This window comes from Colius striatus, chromosome 27 (assembly GCF_028858725.1).
Source record: "Colius striatus isolate bColStr4 chromosome 27, bColStr4.1.hap1, whole genome shotgun sequence".
NCBI lineage: Eukaryota > Metazoa > Chordata > Aves > Coliiformes > Coliidae > Colius > Colius striatus.
The window spans coordinates 2019131-2035012 of record NC_084785.1 but is presented as its reverse complement, the minus strand read 5'-3'; the positions used below and the strand labels follow the sequence as shown (position 1 = coordinate 2035012).

The 15882-nt window shown below is 57.5% G+C and overlaps 1 protein-coding gene across 1 annotated transcript in view; it reads right to left on the bottom strand.

The window, feature by feature from the left end:
- ANK1 (ankyrin 1) overlaps positions 1–13648 on the bottom strand; it is a 33298-nt gene extending 19650 nt beyond the window's left edge. Inside the window, 11 exon segments of the mRNA XM_062015972.1 lie at positions 633–731; positions 817–1014; positions 1781–1879; positions 2193–2291; positions 3051–3149; positions 3291–3476; positions 3578–3676; positions 4489–4587; positions 5604–5702; positions 10436–10537; positions 13547–13648. Coding sequence (XP_061871956.1) covers positions 633–731; positions 817–1014; positions 1781–1879; positions 2193–2291; positions 3051–3149; positions 3291–3476; positions 3578–3676; positions 4489–4587; positions 5604–5702; positions 10436–10537; positions 13547–13633 — 1266 coding nt within the window. The 5' untranslated portion in view covers positions 13634–13648.
- Positions 13649–15882: the final 2234 nt, after the last annotated feature.

Genomic DNA, 15882 nt, shown 5'->3' with positions numbered 1-15882 from the left:
AAGACAGAGAGCTGCTGCCTTCCCTGCAGTGCCCCTGCTCTCTAGGGAGCAGGCTGTGGGGAGATGCTGCCAGGCTCTGCACACCCCGAGGGCTGCAGAGCTCTAAGTCACAGTGAAGATGCTGCCTGGGGACCGGCAGAGGCAACAGGGACATTGAATCATGGAATCATTCTGGTTGGAAAAGCCCTTGAAGCTGCTGCAGTCCCAGCCCTGCCCTCACCCTGCCCAGCCCAGCACTGACCCTCAGCCTCAGCACCTCAGCTCCACGGCTCTGGGATCCCTCCAGGGCTGGGCACTGCCCCAGCTCCCTGGGCAGCCTGGCACAGGGGCTGACACCCCTCTCAGGGAAACAGCTCTGCCTCAGCTCCAGCCTCAACCTCCCCTGGAGCAACTTGAGGTTGTTTGCTCTTGTCCTGTCACTTGGGAGCAGAGACTGACCGCCAGCTCATTGCAGCCTCCTGTCAGGGAGCTGCAGAGAGTGCTCCTGTCTCCCCTCAGCCTCCTCCAGGCTCAACACCCCCATTCCCTCAGCCCCTCCCCATCACCCCTGTCCTCCAGCCCCTTCCCCAGCTCTGGCCACGCTCCAGCCCCTCAGTGTCCCTCTGGCAGTGAGGTGCCATCATCCCACCTACCTCAGTGACAGCATCGATGGAGGCCCCCGTCTTCAGCAGCAGCTCCATCACCCGGATGTGGTTCTTCTTGCAGGCGATGTGCAGGGGCGTGAAGCCGTTCTGCAGACGGACACACGGGCTGGTGATTCCCGAGGAACCCTTTCCCTCCTCCCCTCAGCCCTCTGCCCAACCCCTCCTGGCTCACCAGGGCTCGGGAGTTGGGCTTGGCCCCTTTCTCCACCAGCAGCTTGGCCACGCGGTGGTGGCCGCAGTGGGCGGCCACGTGCAGGGGCGTGAGGTGGTCCAGGGTGATGTCGTCGATGTGGGCGCTGTACTGCAGCAGCAGCCGCACACAGTCCAGGTGGTCGCCCTGCGCTGCCATGTGCATCGGCGACAGCCCGTTCTGCGGCCGCGGAGCGGGGCCTCAGCCGGGGCTGCGACCGGCACCGTGCAGCCCCCCGACCCCACACACACCCCCCGGCCCCCAGCAGCTGCTGACACGGGGCAGCCTTCCCCAGACAGCCCCCTCTTCTCAGAGCTGGTCTCTCTGAAGAGAGACTCACAGCGGGGTGGGGGGTGGGAGGGACCTGCAGAGCTCATCCAGCACAACCCCCCTGCAGAAGCAGCTCCCACCTAGGTGAGGTCACACGGGAACGCGTCCAGGAGGGTCTTGAAGACCTCCAGGGAAGGAGCCTCCACACCCTCCCTGGGCAGCCTGGGCCAGGGCTCCCTCAGCTCACACTGAAATAGCTTTTTCTTATGTTTCAGTGGAACTGTTTGTGCTCCAGCTGCATCCCACCACCCCCTGTCCTGTTGCTGGATACCACAGAACAAAGTGCTGCCCCAACACCCAACATTTAACAACTTATAAATATTAATGAGCTCCCCCCTCAGCCTCCTCCAGACTAAACAGCCCCAGGTCCCACAGCCTTTCCTCAGAAGGAAGATGCTCCAGTCCCCTGAGCATCTTGGTGGCCCTGCCCTGGCCTCTCTGGCTTCCTGAGAGTGCAGCCCTCGGGAAAAGGCACCCAGCTAGGGCCAAGTCAGGGAGCTCCTTACCCAAACACTCAGCCCCAGCCCTGCCACGGGTGGCATCTGGCAGCTGTGCACAGCTTGTTACCTGCCTCTGCTGCCCTGGGACGTGGCACCAAGCACAACCCCATGGGTACCTTGGTTTTGGCTTGAATGGGAGCTCCATGGTCCAGCAGGATCTCTGCAATTCGCACGTGTCCATTGCGAGCTGCGCAGTGCAGAGGGGTCAGCTCATCCTGCAGACAGAGAGAAGGGCTGAAGGGCTCAGCACAGGCAAGGGCCAGGAGGGCTTCCCTTAGGCAGAGGGGCAACAGGGACTTTGGACTTGTTTGCCAAGCAAGGCAAAACTGAGCCTGCCCTGAGCCCCCAGAGCACACTCACTGCAGCCCCACAGCATCACCAGCAACACCCCTGCTCCACTGCCTTAGTGCACCAGAGACCTCCCTTAACACACCCAGCAAGATGTTCACAGCGTAAGCTCCTTGGAGGCAGGGAGCTGGGGGAGGGAGCCAGCCCTGGGCTTGCTGGTGATCCAGCAGCAGCTCTTACCTTGGTCCTGGTCTCAATCTGGGCCCCACGGTCCAGCAGCAGCCGCACCATGATGATGTTGCCCCGGCGGGAGGCTATGTGCAGGGGAGTGATCCCATTCTGATGGAAGGAACAGTCTGTTAGAGGCAAAAACCCTTTCTCTTCCCCACACAGGGCTGCAAGAGGCATTGGGGCAAACAAAGGACAGAGAGCTAAATCCCTGCCCTGGGCTGCTGCAGGGGAACCGTTTGTCTCACGGGTTTGGGAGAGAGGGTGAGCACATGCCCCTGCCTGCAGCTAAAGGCCATGGACAGGAGCTGCAAAGAGCTCTGCCCTGCACTGACAGCACCAGCTTCCAATGCTTGTAAATACCTAATCAATGCTGATTAATCCCTAAAGGGTGGGTGTCAGGAGGATGGGGCCAGGGTTTGTTGTGTGGTGGCCAGTGGCAGGACAAGGGGTGATGGACATAAGCTGGCACATAGGCAGTGCCCCTGGCCCAGGAGGAGCAAGTCCTTTGGTGCTGAGGTGAGGGAGCCCTGGCCCAGGCTGCCCAGGGAGGGAGTGGAGGCTCCTTCTCCTTCCAACCCCACCTGGCCACGTTCCTGTGCCCCTGAGCGAGGGGAAGCTGCTGTAGCAGGGGCTGGCGCTGGGTGAGCTCTGCAGGACCCTTCCAGCCCCCACCATGCTGAGATTTCCCTCACACACAATGTCCCAAAGAGCTTCCAGGGATGCAGAGCTGCACCCAAAAGAGGGGAGACAAAGTGGAAAAGGCCCACCCTGGTTCTTAATGGCAATTCCATGGACAGACATCAGTGTGCTACCTCCTGCATGGCCCCACCTCACCGGCATCCCCTGGCAGCTGCTGCTGCAACTCACCTGGGGTGTGAAGTTGACACTGGCCCCACGGTTCAGCAGCAGTTGGGCCACACTGAGATTCTCGTAGTGTGCTGCAATGTGCAAGGGGGTAAATCCAGTCTAGGGGAAAAAGAAAGGAGGATCAGCCCAGCCAGACACACGCTCCCCGATGAAAGGACGGACACATGCAGCACACCAAGCTGCTGTTCTCCCTGGGAAGGCGGGAGAGCCTGCAGAGGACAGGCAGTGAGAAGCCCAGACCTTGGAGAGCACGTCGGCGTTGGGGTCGTTCTGCAGCAGCACGGCGGCCGTGCGCGTGTCGTCGTTGCGAGCCGCAATGTGCAGCGCGGGCAGGCGCACCTTGCCCTTCGTCCCATAGTTGATGAGGTGAGCCACCACGTTCTCGTGGCCCTGCTGCAGAGCCACGGCCAGGGGAGTGAAACCATCCTGCCAAGAACGGGCAGGTGAGAAAGGGAGAGACCGAGGAGCCTGGAACAGCCAAGAGCAGCCCCGACAAGCGGGACCCGAAGGTCCTGCCCTGATCTCACCTCTGTGGCCACGTTCTGGTTGGCTCCGTTTTCCAGTAAGAACTTCACGACTTCCAGGTGGTTTTCCTGCGCTGCCATGTAGAGGGGGGTGAAGCCTTTCTGCAAACACAGGGCCATGCACATCAACGCAGCTCTTCCTTGAGTTTCTCCAGCTCCTTGCAGAACTACACCCCACCGACACCCATCCGCCTTGGCTCGCTGAACTGGGGCACTGGCACGGGCTGCCCGGGGAGCTGGGGCAGTGCCCAGCCCTGGAGGGATCCCAAAGCCATGGAGCTGAGGTGCTGAGGGCCAGGGGTTAGTGCTGGGCTTGGCAGGGCGAGGGGAGGGTTGGGACTCCACAAGTTTAAAGGGCTTTTCCAACCCAAACGATTCTGTGATGCTATAAAACCATTTACACACTGTGGGGGGGGGAAAGGGGGAAACTGGCAACAGTGGAGCAGTGGCAGAGAGCTGGAGCCCAAGGCTGCTGGCACCCAGAAAGAACCAGGGGATGCTTCACAACAGTCAACCCAGGGCACGCTGCCTTCCACTCACTGCTACTACTCTGCCTTGCTCCAGGGACATTCCTCCCATCAGGCAGAAGCTGAAGGGCTTGCAGCCCAACCAGGCCCAAGGGAGGCAGAACGAAGGAAGCAGAGTGTTGCAGGAGACCTCAGGGAGGCATCAGCTATGAGTCCTGCCAGAACGTGGTCAGGATGCCCATGGTCAGGGCTCCCTCAGACCATGGTGGCCTCCCCATATCCTTCAGGACTCCCTCTTCACTACTCACACTCCCATCTTCTTTCAGGAGCCTGGCAAGGCAGTCCTTGCCCTTGAAGAGGGCCAGAGAAGAACTGTAAAAGGCTGATGAGGTGCCCATGCCAGGCACAGTGCCCACCTTCGTGCCACCCCAGCCCAGGGCACTCTACCTGCGACTGCGCATTGACGTTGGCCCCGTAGTTCACCAGCTCCCGGACCACGTCCTGCTGCCCAGCCAGGGCTGCAATGTGCAGAGCTGTGTTTCCTTTCTGAAAGACACCACAGGGCAGCGCTCAGGGGCTGGAGCAGCCCAGGATGCTGGAGAAGGATGAGCCTGACACGCGCTGCCACACGTGTCAACGGAGCAGCCGCCCAGGAGAAGCTCGTGGGGCCGTGCAGCTCTTGCTCCATCCCCATCCCTGCTACAGAGCAGGCAGCTCCCCTTCACGTTTGCTGGCCAGGGAAGAGAGTGATTTCATCTTTCCCATGAAGCTACTGGCAGCAAAACTGTATGCACTGACAGGCTCTGTGTCTCTCCAGCACCGAGACGAGGAGGGGAGGGAGGAGGGGGGAGCTGAGCTGGCAGTCTTCAGGCAAAACTGCAGCGTGTGCCCTGGTAGCCAAGGCATCCCAGCAGAGCTGAGGGATGATAAACAGGCTGGAAAATGCAGACACAGGCTCTTGAGACTTGTGCCTTTGGGTGGTGTGGCAGAATGCCAGCCTCTGCTCTGCACCCCGGGCCCTGCCAGCCCCCTCCTGTGCACACAGTCCCTCAGAGGCAGCTCATTTGCCAGCCATGCTTGCTCCTGCTGAGGTCTTGCTTGTCACTGAGCAGGATTCACAGCCTGCTGTGCTGGTGCAAGGAGAGGATCTGGGAGTTAAGGAACACCAGAGCTCTCCAGGCTTTCCACAGCGGTACCAAGGGCATCTGGGTGCTGCAGCACAAAGGAGTTGCCCTGGGGCAGCGAGGGCTGACCTGAGCCAGCAGCCAGTGGCAGGAGGAGCTGTGGCTAAACACAGCACTAGCATTTGCTGTTACTCCCCTCTTGAGCTCACAGTGGCTCCCATGAGGGATAGGAACCCCTCACTCACCTGGAGGGGCCCAGCACAGCTTCATCTGGGCTCAAATCAGGGCTTGGGCCCCGCTCCAACCCAGCAGCACTGCCATCAGCACAGGGGCTGAGAGCAAACAGTGTGATTCACTGCTCAGCTCCTGCTGGTGTGTCTGGCAGCAGTGGCAGGGTGCAGAGCTGTGACTCACGTCACAGGACTCCCATGTCCTCACCTTGGTCGTTGTCTCCAACACGATCTCCTTGTGCAGCAGCTCCACCACCATTTTCACATGGCCCTCCTTGGAGGCAAGGTGCAAGGCATTCAGCCCATTCTGGAGGCAGCAAAGTGGAGAGAGGGGCATTAGCCACCTGCAGGATCTGGGGCTCTCTGGGGAACCCCTTGCTCCCATGCAGACATGTCTGTGGGCTCTTGGCCCATGCTGCAGTGAGCAGGAGCCACTGTCTTGCCCTCAAGCCCTGCCCTCACTGCCCCAGGCTGACAGGGCAACTGCAGGCAGCTGAATGCTGAGCTGCTGACTAACACTGGAGGCTTCTCCATGAGCAAAACATGCAGCCCCTGTAACTGATTTCCTACGGACAGATGGTTCCACAGCTCAGTGTGAGTGTGCTGGGCACCACAGGCGTCGTTTCAGTCCTCTCTGCCCATGACACGTCCCTGGCATCCACTCCTGTCCTCACTCAGGTGACTTTCTGTGGGGTGCCCATGGCCACAGTCAGATCTGAAGCACAGAGCTGAGCTTTGTGTGTGGCTCAGAGCGAGGATGCAGCAGAGCTGCTGTGTAAGTGGATACACAAACCTCAACGTTTCACATTTGGACAGAAGGGCAGTGAGAAGCTCTGCCTGGGACAACGACTTTATCAAGCAGCAGCCAGTCCAGCATCTGGCTTCTTGCTGGCTTTGCAGATTGCCCAGCCACAGCCCATGCTCAGCACAGGGTTGGCTTTGCTCTCTCAGTGTTTAGCTGCAGAGAAAGAGCTGAGCGTGCCACTGCTGGGCTCTACCTGCTCCAGTCAGCTCCCAAACGACCGAAGCAACTTCTCAGGAAGATCTCTGCCTGTTCCCTAATTTAGGTCACCTTTTGTCTGCACATGGAGCCTGAGCACTAGGAGGAAAGGGCTGGCCAGTGCCCTTGTAGCATCTCTGGTCTGTCAGAGGGACTCAGCCTGAAGGCTGCTAAGACAGCTCCTGTTACACTACTTGTGACACTGTCTTCTGCTTCCCAGATGTGAACAAAAGGCAAAGAGGTTAAACACTTGCAGGCAACTTCAGGTGTCACCTTTTCCCCCTCATCAGTGCAGCTTCCCTTGCCCCTCACTCCTCCCAGGTGGATGCACTGTGTTTACTCCCCCCCACACAAGGCTGTCATGTGCCAGAGAGATGCCAGCTCCCTGGGAGCACACAGTACCCCACCTCCCAGCCATCTGTTTCAGCTCCTGTAGAGTACTGGAAGGTCACTTCCACAGAATTGCTTCCCCCCCACACACACTTGAATATAGGTAAAGGAGCAGAAAATGTCCATGGAAGTTCTAGTTCCAGCCCTCAACACTCCAGTTAAACTTAGAACAGCTTCAGAAGTGTTATCATGCTGGAAACAAAAGGTTTCCCACCCTCTCCAGCTATCCAGAATCCCAGTCAGAGAGTCACACGTTCTTTTGCTCAACTCTGATCACAGCACAAAGAGCAAAAAGCCTAAAAAATCCACAGGCTTCCTCAGCACATCCCCAAAGGCTCCCAGAGCCTCGAGCACAGAGGACGGAGCTGCTTCGGGATGGGGCAGAACAGGGCCACCAAGAGGAAACACTCCCCAGCCAGGTTTGGCTACACTGGTCAAGTGCAGCTCCTTGGGCTACAACACACCTCAGAATCCCACCCAGATGGGCACTGTCACCTCCATGAGCTCACAGGCTGGATACACGGCCACACACAAGCCCTTTGCCCCCACGCTCACAGCAAAGGTGCAGAGCACGGGAGCACAGATGCTGAGCTGCTCTCCTCAGCACAGACACCCTGTCATGCACAGGGTTCACAAATGACCTTCTGAGAGCCTGGGAGGAATCATTATCCTCTGGCCTTGCAGTGTTTGCAGAAGATGGTTTCCCAGCGGCCCATCGATATTCTCTGCTCCAGGAACAACACAGGCTGCTTTGCACGTTTGCTTTGGCTTGACAGCTCATCTGAGCCAAAACCACCTCAGGATGTGCTTAATTGGAGAGGTGCTGCATTGCCCTGGCTAAGTGCTGCTTCCCAGAAAGCCCAGGGGGTGGCTGTTGATGCCACAGACACAGCCTTTGCACCCAGGCTGTGCCAAAGCAGGGCTCTGCCTGGATTGCCCATCAGGACTGGGACTGCCCATCCCATCAGGGACTATCTCCTGTTCCCTGCTGCTGAGGGTCCTGGCAGCACTCATCCTCAGGCCTCCAGCTCCTCAGGGATGAGGTGGGAGCGTGCAGGAACTGGAAACACGAGCGAGGTGGATGGTGGTGATGCAGATGGCAGCAATGAAGGGGATGGAACCGGCAGGATGAAGATCAGATGGCATGTCAAGGTCTCTGCACTTGAGTAAGAATACAGGGCCTGTGGGATAGGTCTGACCACATATATCCCTCTTTATTCTATACAGGACATGTGAGGTTGGACCTTTCCCACAGGTCTGATATTCCTCAGAAGGAAACCCCAAAGTGCCATCTAACCCCAGGGAGATGGCAGGAACGAGAGCAAAGATGTCACTGGAGCAAGTGCCTCATCCTGCTGTAGCCAAGTGCTCCACAGCAAGGTCTTATATCCCTCACCAGCACCAGCAATCTGGCTGGAAACAGGGCTCACAGATGGTCAGTGGAGACAGCTGATGAGTGACCATCTCTGTGGATGAGGAAGAAGTTCAAAGGCATCACCTGTAGCTTGTGGCTGGGCCTCTCTTTTCAATTCCTTGCACAGCTCTCTCCAGAACCACACTTTCCTCTGCACCACAGCAGGACAGGAGCAGTGCACATGCAAATCCTCCCTCTGCTTCTAAGCTTGTCATCAGAAATGAGTGAACATCCATGGCACACTCTGCTTGTGGAGTCTCCCATCTCAGCATGGCCAAATCCCCCTCCTCCAGACACCCACAGAAACTGGCAGGAGGGAATTCTCTGAGCCACTTGTGAACAGGCAAAGAAAGAGGATTTTTCCCTGCCAGGCTCACACAGGGCATACACAAAGGTTCCACACCCAGCAGCATCTCCTGGAGAGGGGCAGCAGGATCTCCCTGCTCCTCGTGAGTTGCTTTCCCAGAGCAGTGGGTGCATTAAGCACCCATTTGTCTCTGCTCATTTTGAAGCAGGAGCAGTGTGACTGCTTCCAGTGATTGGCCCAGTGCTGTGACTCAGTTACAGGGGCTTCTGCTCCCCCATCAGAGACTAAGGGAGCAGCAGTGGGTTTAATGACTCTGACATGAAGCACAGCAGCCTGGGGGAGCCTGCCAGGTGCAAACATGGGATCTGCTCAGTGCAGAGGACAAGCCAAGTCCTGCAGCCTAGTGCTGGGAGCGTGTCACGTGGCCTTTCCTCTCTCCAAACCCTCTGTACATCTCCAAAATGACTATGAGGTCAAAGCCTCTAACCCAGGACCCCACGGGAAAGCTCATTTTCAAAGGACTCTGAAATGGAACACTTTCTACTTCTTCTCCCTCCAAGGTTCCTTTGATGTAGATCCCATTTGTCCCCACACAGCCCCAGGACAGAAGACTTTGAGGTGATCCAGACAACACAGTGATGAGCAAAATGAGCATCTCCTGAGCATTCCCCACACCTCACCCAGGATCACAGAGAGGAGGCTGCAAGCTGCAGTGTGCTGAACCCCTGCACAGTACCACCAGTCAAGAGAGGAAGAGGAGAGGAGAGGAGAGGAGAGGAGAGGAGAGGAGAGGAGAGGAGAGGAGAGGAGAGGAGAGGAGAGGAGAGGAGAGGAGAGGAGAAGAGAAGAGAAGAGAAGAGAAGAGAAGAGAAGAGAAGAGAAGAGAAGAGAAGAGAAGAGAAGAGAAGAGAAGAGAAGAGAAGAGAAGAGAAGAGAAGAGAAGAGAAGAGGTGCCATTTCTTGGGGGAACCTGTCTGCAGGAGCTGCACTGGCCCCAGTGCATAAATCAGTAGGTCTGACCACGCTTGGTTTGGGGACTTGACACTGAACCAGGTGACTCCATGTTTGTGCTACCTGCTGAGTCAGCCTCGCCAGCATCATCCCTGCTGCTCTGGGAAGCAGCTGGCACTGCAGCCTGCCCCCCCTGCTCAGCCCAAGTCCCCTGAGCCTCTCCCTACAGCACCTTCCCCGGTTCAGGCTGAGCCACTTGCATTTGGCAGCTGCACAGACACAAAATGTTCTGTTGATTACGTGCAAACAATTCCTCTGTGCCTGCAGTTCTCATTTCCCATGGCAGACCTGTCTCTGCTCTGGGCTAGGAAGGGCTTCACCTGCCCAACACAGCCCAAACCATCAAGTTTGCTCTGCAAACATGCCCTTGCTCCTCTTAAGCTGCAGCTTCTGGGAATCTGAAAGCCTGAGCATTGCAGGCAAGTGATTCCTGCAGTACCCCAGCCACTGTGCTATACTCTTCACAGCTCTGCCCTTTGATAAGCAGCTGAGCTCCTTCAAGCTGTCCCAGTTGCTTGTGACCCTAAAGGAGTCTCAGATCTCCCTCTCTGCTCACCTGTTAATGCCCTTTGCCACGCTGCAGCCAGTACTGCCAGGCTCCTCAGACCTTTATAGCTATTCCTGCCCTCCCTGCCCCAAAGACAACTGGTCCAGATCTGCCTCCTGGACAGACATTTTCTCTCCCAGCACAGGACCTGTTTTCTCCTCAGCAAGGAGCTGCTCTCATGCTGTGTTCTGCCCATTGTGGCCTCTCCCCTGAGCTCATTTCTGGTTAGGAGCTCTCACATCAGCAGCCCTGGGGAGCCTTTCTGCCTCTATCCTACACAGCAGTGCAAGGAAGGGGTGCAGTGACTGTCACTGGGCTGGGGGAAGCACATTTTCACACATGGCACCAGAAGCCCAGTGGGTTTCACCTACCTGGTTACAGGTGTTTATATCTACCCCATTCCTCAGGTGATCCAAGGCTTTGTCCAGATTCCCAGATCTTGCAGCTCTCAAGAAGCTGGTTGCAGCATCAGCCTTAGGGGAAAAGAAAGGAAAAGCATGAGACTCTGAGTGCTCTGTTCTCCCCCAGCAGCAGCACAGGGACGGCTCCTCACTCGGCTGCAGAGACCACAGAAACCACAGAGAAAAGGCAAAGCCTGGGCAGGTCATGGTGGGAAATGCTGGGACAGACTGAGGTGCCCCAAATCAGACTGAGAGAATCAGGGCTGAGACCTGGGCTTAAAGAGCATCCAGATGATGGGGCACGAGAGCCAGGCGAGGTCTGCAGCTTGTCCCAGCACTGTGGGTAGGGTAGGGAGGAAGTTCTGAGAGGACTCCTGCAACCACAGCAGCCTGCCTTGGCCTGGGAAACACCTCTGTGCCTCCTGCAGCGATGGCTGAGGCTCAGACTGCAGCTGTGCTGAGCCCACCCATGCTATCCTCCAGAAACTGGGTAGCCACGGTGGAGGCTTCCAGCGTTGGCACCAGGGACGATGACCCCACAGCCAGCAAAGTGGCAGCTCTTCCAACAGAAGCAAGGCAGGGAGTGCCCCCCTGCACCATTAAAACACAGCCCCCACCCCAGGCAAGGCACAGGAATGGTTTGAGCAATACTGTTTAGCAGCATAAGGCAGCAAAGGAACACTATGGAATGGCTCATCAGAAGCTGGAGAGCAACGGCGTGGAAATGGCAGTGACGTGGCTCTGTGAGGTTGGGACCTTGAGTGACTATGAGCTGGTGCCTGCCTGGCTCTCTGAAGCAAAGAGCTGAGACATCCATGGCAAGGCTGCAGAGCACACTCCTCTGCCTTCATCTCCAACAGAAAATCAGAACCCACTCACATTTAGACCGACCCTGTGCTACAAAACCCTACACCCTGCCTTCCCCAGCCACTCTCTGGTGCCCACAGCCTGGCTGTGGAGCAGCTCCCAGCATCAGGAAGCTCCTGGACCGAAGCTGGAAGCAGCACAGCCACAGAGGACATCACTGGGGACAGGCAGGATGATGCACCACATGGGTTCAGGGCTCCTCTCTTCCCTTCTCTGTGCATCCACAGCCGCTCAGCAGTTGGACTTTGCAGCAGCACAACTCACCTGCCATCTACTCCCCTGTAACTGCCTCCCCCAGCCCACCCCTCCTACCCCAGACAAACGTGGGCCACGTCCTTCTACTCCCCTGCAGAAGCCAGCCTGGGCTCTGGCAGCAGTGCCTGGTGCCATGGGGCAGCCCATGGAGACAGGAGGAGCTGGAGGGCAGCAGCAGCTCAGCCCTGCCCAGCACCACGGGCTCCGCGTGCCGGGGGAGCACGTGCTGAGCGTGGGCATGGCCTCCCGTGCCAGCTGGCTCTGCTGGCTCCCACCTCAGAGGAGAGCCCCCAGATTCACTGCAGAGCTGCCTGGGGAGGGCTGTGAGCCCACAGACACCTCAGGGCTCTGCTGGTAGATCCGCTCTAAGAAGCAGAAGGCAGCACTGGCTCAGAGAGGCACGTTTGCACCTCTCTGGGGTCCAGCGAGGAAACGCTGACTGCTCCCAGCAACAGGTTTGAATGCAAAGAGCTTTTCCACCTCCAGAGCCTGCAGGAAGCCTCTGCATCTCAGGTGTGGATCAATGGCAGGGCAGCACCTCAGCTACGCCGCCGACACAGCAACCGCAGCGAAGCCCTGGGAAAGGCAGAGCGCGGGGCCAGGCTGCTCCCACCCATGGCACACACACACACCCCGAGCTGCGAGGCTTCAGATGGTGAAACTCCACAGGCTCCAGCGGCAAAGGGGCCCCCTGAAGCCCCAGCACACCCAGCAGCAGAGACCACAGGCAGAAAGCAAGTGGAAAAGCAAAGCAGAGGCGTCTGTGGGCACGAAGGACAACTGCATTGTATACTCACAGCCACGTCTGGACCGGACCTGCCCTTTCGTGCTGCCATAGCCCGGCACTTCGGCTGAAACCTGAGCCTGGTGTCCCCTCTCTCCCTCCTTGGTTATCTACTCCCCAGCTTTGAGAGAGCCAGTAAGTTACATTGCATTCTAGCTAAAAATACAGGCTCCCTGCTCGCTCCAGCGCAGCCCCTGCAGGGATCGCCAGCCGCTAATGGAATTGGTTCATTTTCTCTCCATTACTGTGTCAGACAGGATATTTAATACCCAGCCGCCTCCGGAAAGCAGATGATTGCTGCCAAGTGCAGGGAGAGGGTCAGAGCTGCAGGTACCACCTCAGAACAGCAGAGCAAAAGCAGCCCCAGAGCCGTGCCCGGGAGCCTGGCGCTTCACAGGTAACACCCGCCACGGAGGAGAGGGCTCGCGGGTCCCTCTGGGTGCTGAGGGCTTGGAGGAAGGTGCTGAGGCTTGGGGTGCTTCGAGAGGCACTGCCCTGCTGCTCCCTGCTGCTCAGCATGCGCTTCTCAGAGATGCAGGGCACCAGACAGCAGCAGCCAGACGAAACGTGCAGCCAGGGGTGAGGGGATGGCTCAGCTCAAGGGATAGGAGTGGAGCAAAGAGCTCTGTGGTTGGTGTTGCCCTGCTGATGCCTCTGTGTGTGTGTGTGTGTGGGGAGGGGGGACTGTGTGCCTCACACTCAGGGGGTATCCACTCACCACAGCTCGTTCTGCTTTGCGGTGTCAAAGGGATTAAGGCAACAGCAGACTGGCCAGGGGACTGAAGCACAGATTGGGTCACTGCCAGCTCCTGAATTTCAGCCAAAGGGAGCAGTGACAGCAAGAAATGCAGAGCCCCCATGGACACAGGTAGATGAGCACACACACACACACACACACACACCCCCAGTCAGCACAACACCAACCTGCCTGACACAGACACACACACACATTGCACTGTTGCCATCCACTGATGAGCACAGAGCATCCAACGTGGATGGCAGCTGCACGCCCAGGATCTGTGTACACACACACACCACTCGCTATCCACGTGCCCAGGATGCACACAGACTGCTTCTCGTCCTTTCTCTGCAGTTTGTTGTGCTTCTTTCCATTCTCCTTTGCCTTCCCAGCAATTTTCCTGGAAGGAACTATTCCAAGGGAGAAAATAACCCACCTCTCTCTTGCCACTGCGTGCCTCTGGCACTCCTACATGGCTGCTAAATCCCACAGGCAGGTGCCATGTGCCACGAGCTGTGGACATTCAGGCTGTGAAGGGTCAGGAGGCTGCTTCCAGCACTTCCCCGAGGGAGAAACCTCACATCTGGATTTTGCAAAGTGCTCCAAGAGCTTCTAAAGTAAAAAAAAGCCCCAAACCCATAGCACAGAGCATCAGACTATGCTTCTGTCTGTTGACCATCCAAATTTCCCCTCATAGTGGCTTCCTCTGCCCCTATTCACAGCCTTGTCCCACAAAGCGTGACTGCCACCGAGTGAATGTCCCAGTCCTTTCACCATAAGAAGCCTGGACCTGCCCAAGCCCATTGCACTGCAGCTGTGGCTCAGACAGCAGCAAAGGGAAGGTTCTGCCAAACCAGAGGCTGAAATTCAAGGGCTGCAGTCAGAGGTTCAGTGATCCTGCTCTGCCTCCTGGCTGTGCTCAGAGTCCTGCTCTAATCTCTCTGGCAGTGCCTTGCTCTCACTCCCACCCAGGGAGGGGCTCCCAGAGCTCCTTCTGCACATCACTGATAAAGCAAGGGAGGGTCCCAGCATTGCCTCCCTCTGGGAAAGGCACATTTGTCAGGAGGCCACTCTGTGCAAGCTGCTAAATGCTGCCAGTCGATGATTCCCAGGTGCAAACGAGTTTGGGGACTTGTGCTGATCTCAAAGTGTTTTCTGGGACACACAGACATGCAAGAAGCAAGTCACCACACTGTTCCAGACTGGCAAGAGGCAACATGTGCACCCTGCTACACTGCCCTCTTTATCTGCCCACTTCACAGCATCCCAGCATGGTGGGGGCTGCAAGGGTCCTGCAGAGCTCACCCAGCCCCTGCTACAGCAGCTTCCCCTGGCTCAGGGGCACAGGACCGTGTCCAGGTGGGGTTGGAAGGAGAAGGAGCCTCCACACCCTCCCTGGGCAGCCTGGGCCAGGGCTCCCTCACCTCAGCACCAAAGGACTTGCTCCTCCTGGGCCAGGGGCACTGCCTGTGTGCCAGTTTATATCCATCACCCCTTGTCCTGCCACTGGCCACCACACACCAAACACTGGCCCCAGCCTCCTGACACCCACCCTGGAGGGACTGAGCAGCATTGAGGAGGTATTTATAAGCACTGGAAGCTGGTGCTGTCCCTGCAGGGCACAGCCCCTGCACAGTCCCTCTGAGTTGTTTTGAACAGGCTGTATTTTCTTCTCTCCCTACCCAGAGGTGTTGCACAGCTGGAGCTGCCCTGCAACTGAAACATGCAGGGCTACAGGCACTTCCCAGATTCAGTCACATCATTCAGCCCTTGCCTCTTTCCTTCCCTGGTCTCTGCTGCATATCTTCAGTGTGGGGCCCCTCTGGAGAGCAGCACTGCTCTTACAGCAGAGGAGAGGAATTGCAATGCAGACTTGCAAGCAATAAATTACTTCCCATGCCTTGGGGAGCAAAATGCTTCCTGCCAAGTGACAGGCAGACCCAGCTTGGCCAGGAGGTTTGGATCTGCTCTGCTGCATGGGAAGACAGGGAAGCTGGCTGCATGGTGGTTTTGCCTTGGTCCCTGCACACCAGAGGCAGAAGGATGCAGACCAGGCCCATGTTCACCATCCTTGGGGCAGACACCCTCCTGCTACCCCTGGCACTCCTTCAGTTTTGTTTGCTCCAGGCCTAGATACTGGAAGACATTGCCCGTGAGGAGCTGCAGGCTTTGCTGCATGCCAGCTTCCTATGGCTGCTCTGCATCTTGCAAACAACTGCCCCCAGTTACAGAGGTTTCTTGCTGTCTCATGAGTTTTGCCACTAATGACAGCTCTGCACCTTCAAACTCCTTTCTGTTCTCGGGAAGCCATGTGCTCCTTCCAGCTCCTGCTCTGCAAGGCATCTGCTTGCAGCTCCATTGTTGTAGCATGCTCTCAAAACCCCTTGCCAGGGGCAACATGTGCCACCCTTCCTCTGGGATGCTTTAGGAGCTGTCAGCTGAGGCATCATGCAAACTGGGATGTGCAAACAGTGTGAGCAGCCCAGAAACAGCAACAGGAGGGCCACCATCCCTTCCAAGAGTCATGTGCACTGCTCAGGGGGAAGGCAGCAGTGGCTTTTGGCCCTGCCAAGCAGACATAGCTCTTTCCTATATGTGGCCAGTCTGCCAGTAAACAGGGGGAAACAGAGCCAGATGGACTCATGGAGCAGGGGACAGAGGAGGTCCAGCAAGGAAACACAGGCTGGGCAGCACACAACCATCCCAACAACCAAAGAGCCCCAGGACTGGCAGCGAGATGCAAACCTGAATCCTGGCACGTGGAAGGGTCCA